The 9,458-nt window shown below is 33.7% G+C and overlaps 1 protein-coding gene across 1 annotated transcript; it reads right to left on the bottom strand.

Annotated features, from left to right (window-relative positions):
* Positions 1-3,126: 3,126 nt before the first annotated feature.
* LOC112032265 (protein SOSEKI 3) lies at positions 3,127-6,587 on the bottom strand. Its single transcript, XM_065769701.1, has 5 exons — positions 5,742-6,587; positions 5,584-5,653; positions 5,148-5,441; positions 3,609-3,907; positions 3,127-3,495 (listed from the first exon to the last, which is right to left on the bottom strand). Exons 1-5 carry the CDS (start codon positions 5,941-5,943, stop codon positions 3,470-3,472), a joined length of 891 nt encoding a protein of 296 aa, XP_065625773.1. The 5' UTR covers positions 5,944-6,587; the 3' UTR covers positions 3,127-3,469.
* Between the last annotated feature and the right edge of the window lie 2,871 nt (positions 6,588-9,458).

Below are 9,458 nucleotides of genomic sequence, written 5' to 3'. Positions count from 1 at the left end.
TTTTTTTTTTTTTTTTTTGCTTAATACTACATGCCAGAATCAAAAGTGCATGCAACACTTAAGAGCCATTTGATAAGAGATTTTTAGTAACGTTATTGTTGTTTTGTGAAAATACGTATAGATGAAAAAATGTATGAAAATATGTGTAATGTTATTTAAACATTAAAAACTGTTATTTATCAATAATACCAAACACCCTCTTTGTTCCATGGAGCAACTAGGAGCATTATTAATACTAGTTGCAAAGCCTACTAAAATAGCTGCCCCTGCAAGTTTGGAGGAAAATTATAAAGCAGTACGTTAAAATGTTAAGGGGTGCCACAATTTTTGAGGAGAATAAAATGGGTTTCACGTCTAGGTTGGTAAGCAACAAAAGTAACAAGAGTTAATAAAAAAATTCTAAATTTTTTTTAATTGAAAGTAGATCGACCGCCTAAGAAGAGTGGATCGACTACATTAAAATTTCACCTCATTGGTTGTCCTTAAGGCAATTGATAATAAAACCCAAAAAATAAAAAATCATATAAACAATTGCAAATTTAATTGTTAACATATGAAATATTGGGGTCCTTTTTCATGGTCGGCCACATGTTAAAGTATTGAAAGGAGACTCCTCATGGTGGCCAAAAGCAACCAACCGTTACAATATAGTACACAAGATAAAAAGCCCAATTGAAGCAAAAGAGAGCACAAATGGAAAAAGAAAAAGCAGTTTCATAGCAAAAAAAGAAAAAGAAAAAACAGCTTCAGTACTTTGAATTCGGAGGTAAATTTTGTAGTTGAATTTGAGAGTAAACTAAAGTGCGGAAGAAGTAACCCAATAACCAATCTAATCCGCGTGTAAGAACAGACCACCGCGCAATGTGCATTTCCAACATTTTCGTTGTACCAAAGGCATTTAAGAGGTACAATAAATGAAGGATCGTAGATGGTAAAAAAGGAATTTTGGGTTTTGTCTCTTTGTTCTTGTAATCTTGTGAAAGATCTGATTGGAGGTCAAATAAATTAACCCTATAATTTTTAAGTCATGATTTTTTTTTTTTTTTTTTGGGTGTATTTCAAAATGCTAATGGGCTGTTTAGTTAGGCCTTTTAGAAATTTTTAATAAAAAAATTAACTTAAAATTCTGTTTTACAACCATATTTTTTAATAATTTTTTTTTATAAATGCTAATTTTAAACTTAAAATATTATTTTCCAACAGTTTATATGAACAACACCTAATGTGTTGTTGGATGGGCAAAGATGCATTTTCCTCTTATCATAATTTTTGTACTACAATTTTTATCTCAACTGTGATACAACATATGTTTAGTGATTGTCTATTACTTTTACATGAATTAAACATTTTTAGATAACTGAAACAATCCTATCAAGAGTATGGCAAAAATTGTGGCAAAAGAGATATCTCTTACTTTTGAGAGTACCATCCAAAAGAGAAGGGAAACAAAGAGGAAGTGGTAGGTGGCATGTGATGGGACTGACTATTCTGTGCGATGCAAAGGGTATTGACCATTGGTATAGACCACATTTTAGTTAAAAATTGCAACTGGTTGAGCTTAGTCTCATTTGGTTTTGGTCCAAAGAGATGAAAGCAAAGTCGTATTTACTATTTATTAATGTTGAACCGAATAAAAAAATAGAGTACATAAACAAGTGCTTAAGATAATTGTTGAGGCGAATAAAATGAGTCCCACCTAGAAAAAGTGAATTGTCTTCATTAAAAATTATACCTCGACGATTGCACTTAGAGCATGACAAGAAATTTCATGTCAATAACATTTATGTTTCAAACCTATTGAATATGAAAGAAAACCTAAAGAAGTACTGCAAAAGCGGAGAACCTAGTTGTTGCTTGTTCCATTTTTTGTTTTTTGCTGAATTGTTGCTTGTTCCATTTGGATATATCAAGTAAACGCCAGTAATATAAGCTCTATCCATATGTAATCCAGTGAAATCCTTGGCAATGAGGGAATCCTTCCTTGAACAAGTTCCATTATGATGTTATTTTTTTAATGGAAAATTCACCAAAACCACTTATTATTGGATAACAGTGGAGATAATAAAGGAATTGTATTGGGGAAAAAGAAATGAAAAACCATGGACCACATATTTCCCCAAAACAGTGTTGCTGTCATGAACATGGCAGCAATAGTGACTCCAGCGTAGACTTCAAGGCCAATTACCATTTTAGCAGTAGCAAGAAACAACTTCACACCATTTCAATTAACAGTTCTAACTTTATTATTGTACGTGCTTCTCTGAGGCCCACTTTTATGCTCTGACCGAAGTAATTAAAGATAATTGTCAGTCTTTTGATGCTTCCTCTCTGCCGTTACATAAAGTTAAGAAAAGCAACAACATGCACACGTCCAGAGAAAACTACTACAACACACACTCTCTCTCTCTCCCCCCTAGACAGTAGACTCCGAGCATCATATTAAAGTTGTCCAAACACGCGAATAAAACTTTCGGTAGCCCATACCTCTCTAGTCTCTACTTCTTTTTTCGTTTATTAAAACCTAGATCCAGATTTGTCTGGACAAATTGTTGGATATAGCAATATAATACGACAATCACTAGTCAACCTCTTCAGTCTCCCATAGGGCCCGTTTGAATGCAAAGTTAATAAAAGTCAAAAACAAAGCTCATGTCGTTTAGAGTTAACCCAAAATTAAAAATAAAAACGTTTTGCTCTAGAGTAAATCACTATTTAGCTTTAGGAAGAGCTAAGAAAAGAAGCTTTTTAGGCCCCTTTTAACTTTTCAACGCCCATGGCTGCAGAGGTATCCCAGGAAGAGCTCAATACTAAACCTTTCATGCCAGGGATTATACTCAACACTCAAAGAAACATTCACCCCAAGCCCTCCTCTAGTTTTCATAGGCATCATTGACAACATCAACACACCCTCATGTGATATATGATTTAGCTTGGATCTAGTGCATCACGTTGAGAGCGTGTTATGATCTTAACGGGTTCAGTGCAATAGGATCCTGAACCCAAGCCTTTACTTCACGTGGTAAACGTTTAGAGTAAACTAGTCACCCTTTCTCCCTAATTTTTACTGTTGCAGACAGTAAGTATATTCTAAAGAAAACTAAGGCAGCAAAAGGAAGATATTGCAACTGTTGAAAAAAAGAAAGAAACAATCCCATTTAAGAAAGCTGGTCCAGAAACCAGCTCAAAAAATCTGAGGAGTTGGTCCACTAGGACCGCACCTGCACTACCCAGTGCCACAGCTCCCTTTGCAAATGAGTGATTTGCTACTACTCTTTTTACTTTCCAGATTTTACAGAATCATTAAGTGGACCCCGACAACATATCTACCATCATTTCAAATTCAAACCAAACCTGAAAACCCGGAGAGTTTTACAGAATGGAGGGCAACCTTTCTCAAATCAAAAAGAAAAAGGAATCTTTTTTTTTTATGAGCTGCCAACAGTGGTTTCACAAGGTGCTTTGGATTCGATTATAACCCGAGCTCCTGAAGCAAGCCTGTAGAAGAAAATTAAACAAACTGTTAACCAACATTTTACCAAGAAAGTGGGATGACAATGATAATTTTTGAGAAACTAATTTGAGAAATTGGGGTAGACTCAACACTTAACTTTCTTCGATTTTGATCACTTTCTCCTCTTCTCTAAAGGAATCTAGCCTCTTTGATTGCTTTCTCCCCGAGGAAGGCTCTGTAATTCTCTTACTACCACTGTTGGATACAGTGGGAGCTACAGTTTGTGAGCTGTCAGCTCCGTCTGAAGAGTTTCTTGGTCTATCTGAAACGGGTGACTTCATAGATTCACTTCGTGGCTGCTTGCTCAATGAAGTCTTAATTGACCGTGGGATACATTTGGAACGTCCAGAGGTTGACTCCTCTTTGTGCTCAATCGGATCCAATTGCTTACATATCCTGCAAATGGCATTCAGTTTCATACTTTTCGCTCTAATTGCAGAAAATTGCAAAGGAATTAACCACACATGGAAGGTCATCATTGATGTTATGACTGCCATATCCCTACAAAATGATTTATTTTTTATTTTTAATAAGTACTCCTACTAGATGCCAAACAATCTCAATTAACAACCCATGACCCATTAATCCGCTATATCTATCCCAACAACTCCAGTTAATTCAACAAAATTATCTGTCAATCAATGCAACTAAATCAGGATAAACAAAGCCAAATATATCCTAAATTGGGTATTAAAACAATAATTCTAAATTTCTCAATGAAGACTCAATGGGCGTTCCCTGGATTTATTTTATTTAGAATTTTAGATAAGTATTATCCATGCATGTTTCAGGATCAATTTAATTAGTTCTTACAAAGTGTACTCACGCGCAAGCATCTTCACAAAACTAATCAATCACCAACTCAAGTTATTCCAATTATCAATTGCACATTTTCAACTGGCCATATAATATTTTTATAACTATTTTAAAAGTATGCTCTTTTTGCATGTCTTTTAAATTTGCTATTACCTATAATATTAGAAGTTAGAACACCTTGCTCAGCTATGCAGAAGGCCAAGTGAGCTGAACACAATCTTACATTAGCTCAGCTCCTTAAGAAATTGATATTGGAAATCAAGCATGATTTACTTTTGGCTTGTGTAAGACATTAATGAGTCTGAACAAGCGTCAAAGTGACCTGAGCCCCAAGTATTTATACACAAGTGGAAATGGTTAACAATCCCAAACACACATGTATTAGGAAAGGCGGTCCACAGAACAAATGGTTTAGGTGAAGGATACAGGTATCTTTGTTAACTGAATTCTGCCCCATCTTGTTATAATAGCGAAAAGTATGTTCAAATCCAGTTAGACTTGATCAGACAAGCTTTCGCTGGATGGAGGAACTCAAAATTTAAGAACTTCAATTCTTTTTGAACAAGATACTCCAATCTAGAAAATTTTCTTAAGAGAAAAAAAATATACATTAATGGTAAAATTAAACTTCAGATGCACCCCCAATCAATTGGGCTAAGGCTCAGCAGTTTCCCCTAAAATAAATGCACCTATCAACCAAATTGGCAATTCTTATGCTTACCATTTAGTTTTAATCTATGATAAATCCCTAATGCTCGTGTACCATAGATGTGTTCAAAAAATGTAACAGTGCAAGAAAAAGAACTCGAACCGGACTGACCTGTCAGCATTACAAGAAGAAGAGCGTTTCAGAGAATTAACTCCTTCTCCTTCTTCCTTAAGCATTTTGGTCTCAATCAAGCTCCCACTAAAATATTCTTTGTCTTCCAACCTAATGCCCATCAGCCTTGGATTCTCTGACAAGCAATCTAGCTCCCCCAACACTATTGAATTAGAGAACAACGGGGAGGGAAATTTTGAATGGGAAAACCTGGGCTTATAGGTTGGAATCAAGCCAAAACTGTGGTCCTTCACTGATACTGACCCGCATGAGATCAACTGCATGAACACATTTGTNCATATACAATAATATAATATATATATATATATATATATATATATATATAAAACCAAATATCATACTGACTAATATTCAAATTCCATTTCCATTATTTTCTTAGCATCCAAACAGAGTCACTATTTTTTTTTTTTCTTACCTCTTACAAGACCAAGAATACATAGAAGCCATGCCTCTTCCTCTCAGAACGTTAAGCCTATCAATCACATCTACACCAAAAAAAAAAATTCGAAAAATTCAAAAAGCTGAACAAAATTAGAGGAATATGAGAGAGTGAAACGACGGCGTTTTAGGTACCTCTCAAGAAAAGTCCATCGGAGGAAGAGAGAGGAACTTCCATGAAATGAGGGTGTTCGAGCTGGCGGTGACGACAGAGATAGTAAACGACGGCGACTTTGACATTCCGGGGATTCTGTTGGTACTTCGGCGACTTTTCCGTCCAAACTTTTGATCTCTCCGGACTCACTTCTCTTCTGTACTTCTTCATTCTCGCCTCCATTTCTCACTCTCTTCAGTCTCACATCGTTTTATATAGAACAAGCTTGGGTGGCCAACGAGAAACCCTAATAATATAATATAATAGTTATAAAAAAAAAAGAAGCTAAAAACTAAAAACCGAAGAGTTTGAAAGTGGAAATCAGATCTGAGGAATCAAACGGTGAATAAAACAAAAGAGAGAATAAGAGAGAGTGGCGAATCAGAAGAGTTGTACGTGGGAATTACAGAACGGTCAAGGATTGGAAAATGGTGTGGGAAAAGAAGACGAAGACGAAGAAGATAGAGAGAGGGGGAAAGGAAAAGACGAAGAAGTGATTGCGATTGATCGAGAGAGAGAGAAGGAAATTGGGAAGGAAAGGAAAACGGTAGAGGACGCCCACATTTATTGTGTTAGTTAAGTGTTGTTATATTTGACGAGTTTGTGTGTACTTCGTTTTCAAAAACGATGTTACAGTTGCGGGGAGAGAAGGGAGAGACCGAGAGAGGGACAAGACTCGAAGAAAGGGGAAAGGGAGGGGGGGAAGTAGCTTAAGCTAGCTTGGCTCATATTTTTCAGGTAATTTTTTGGCTGATGCGGTGGACTCTTTAGCATTTAACTCTCTCTCTCTCTCTCTCTCTCTCTGTCTGCTTTTTCCAGGCTTTGAATTCAATTCTTTGATTTCCTTCTTGTTTTTATTCTACTATATTTCTATTACTCTTTTACTGTTTTTTACTGTTTTAGCCCTAATGTTTACGTTACTTGTCACTTTTACAATTATTAGTACTTTATCCATGACCCTGCACCCATTATTTGACCCCGCACGCATTATTAAATATAAAATGCAAATTGAGAATATATTAATTATATAATAAATAAAATAAATTTAAATCAATGAAACCATGTTTGTAACCAATGAATCTCATGTCAAAAATAAATAAATTTTACAACTTATAATTTGTTTAAATACCACTTATTTTGCTGAAACTGAAAACTTATTGTTGAAAGTATTGTAAATAAAGGTAAAAATTAGATGAAATAGTACAGTGGGCTCATGAATAGAAGCAAAAAGTGCAATGGGACTGATGAATAGTAATAAAAATAAACTGAATAATAAAATAATTTTCATTTTTCATTAATATCCAAATGGAGGCTTAGTGTTAGTTTGGATACAAAACGCTTTTGCATTTGTGAATGGGCTGCGTTTTTTGTGTGGATCCCATGCACTGTTCATAAAATAGCAAATTTTTCTTTAAAATTGGGTCCCAACGGCATTATTCACACATTTAAAAATTATTTTGCTCAGCGTTTTCAGTTTTCAGCAATAAGTGATATCCAAACAGACCCTTATGCTACATAGATATATTGAATCATTTTGTAAAAAGAACTTTAAGAAAGTGTGTAAGTTTTACAGTATTAAACGCAAAAATTCTTCTCAATATATATATATATATATATATAGTTTTGTTATATAACCAAAAATATTAAATAAATTTTTAAATTTTATTTTAAATTATTTAAAANTATAGTGCTCCCAATTTTTTTGCAAGTGTGCTTGATGGTGGCATAGCCTATTAACCAGCATGAACAGAGAAGACAATGGCATGAGAAATGTGTGGTTGAGCCATGCCCCTATATGCGAGTGGGAGACGTCAGAATTTGGACAATCACCCATTAGAGGGCATGACCTTTGACTAGCCACATTTAATGGGATTAATTCCCATGTAACATAGATTACATGAGAATGGGTTACAAAAGGGCATAACCTCTCTCATTTGTTTAATTCACGGAAATCTTCTTCCTCACCATCATTTTATCATGTCTTTGGGTTCTTTCCTATGGTTCTTAGGCTGTGGATATTGTGTGAATTACTCTAGTAGCAAACACTACCATGAGCATGGTTTACAACGTGGGAAATCCCACAAGTTAATAGAAACAATGAAAATAATAATGTAGTCTTATCAAACACACTACACACTTGTTTAGAGGCTTTTTACATTTTATTTTTTTAATGTCAAATTTTTTATTCGTCCCAATTCAAAGTTTATGCATTTGCTTAGTGAGGTTTATGCCTCTATCAATAACTGAAATAGTTGAAAGTTGGATGGTCCTAACATTAAAAAAAAAAAAAAACACTTTATAAATTGTATTGCAAACAATGGATTTAGAATACGGTATAAATTGTATTGTTTTGAGTCTTGACAACAATTTAACAAAAACAAAAGCACAACAAAAGATAAAATCAAATTTTATTACACGCAATCAAGAATTTAAAAAAAAAAAAAATGTAGGCTTATATTAGTGGAAATAACTAAATATTTGTCAAGTCATTCAAGCAATTTATTCATATTCCCATGCTTCAACTGTGTCAAACCTCATATGTTTAATCTATGGATTAATTCTTTTTTAATATAAGAAAATTCTATTTGAATATATTATTTGGTTTTGTATAATTTCCCAGTTTCACTCTCCTGAAACATTTCTTCGTGATTTGCTTTTAGACTTAATTCTTCAAATGGATCAAGTGATATCACATTGCCATTCTAGTTTGAAGCAAATTACTCTGATTTGAATTTTAAAAACAAACTTCAACTAAGTAGAATTCATGATAATGCAAGCAATGGAAGCGTCTTTCAAATATAGTACAATTTAGTTTTCTTTAGTTTAAACTAGTCTATCTACATTTTCTTGTCGTTTGAACCCACTTTATTTGTTGACTGATTCATTAAAGCTCAGTTTTTCAACCTACTCTTTACAAATTCATTGTATTGGGTTTTTTGGGCCTAAGTTCATTTATCATTTGGGCCAGGTACCTGAATTGCGTCCTTACAGCAACGATAAGTAACATTGATATAACAATGAGTTGGTATTACATTTTGTGTGTACTTTGTGAAAGGAATGTCAAACCACATGCAGCATCATTTTGGTGTGCAAAATGTGAAACAAGAACAAATCTTTCTATCACAAAGTTAGAGGCACTCACATTAACTATATACTCTCCAAAAATTTATAATATATTTATCTCAAGATAATTACCATACACACACACGCACACGCACACGCACACGCAACCACAATTGCAAACTACTTCAGATACATGATTCAAATTGAAATTTTTTATGCAACTGACAAAACAAATTTTGTGATATTTGATCGAGATGCTGAGAAAATCCTAAATAAATCTACAAGAGATCTTGCTGAAAAATAAATTGAGATACAACTTATTTAAATTATCGTAAAATTATTGATATCAGAGAAGGAATCTCACATGATTTGAAAAAAAAATTAGGAAAAAAATGAATTTTCCTACTTCATTTGAATGAATTCAGTCTAAAGGAAGGTTTTAAAAATTACATAGTTGCTAAGATTTTTTATGGATCTTCAAATGACAAAAAAGTATGAAAGAAAAAATATATATACACAATCAAATATGCTATAGTAATTTTTATTGCTGCACTATTCCAAAATTAACGAAAATAAAAAATAAAATATTTACAAAAAACTGTCACATCATTCAAGTTTAATATAAATGCAAATGC

The sequence above is a fragment of the Quercus suber genome, unplaced genomic scaffold, assembly GCF_002906115.3.
Source record: "Quercus suber isolate HL8 unplaced genomic scaffold, Cork oak 2.0 scaffold_1288, whole genome shotgun sequence".
NCBI classification, from domain to species: Eukaryota; Viridiplantae; Streptophyta; class Magnoliopsida; order Fagales; family Fagaceae; genus Quercus; species Quercus suber.
This window is presented reverse-complemented; position numbering and strand designations above follow the sequence as displayed.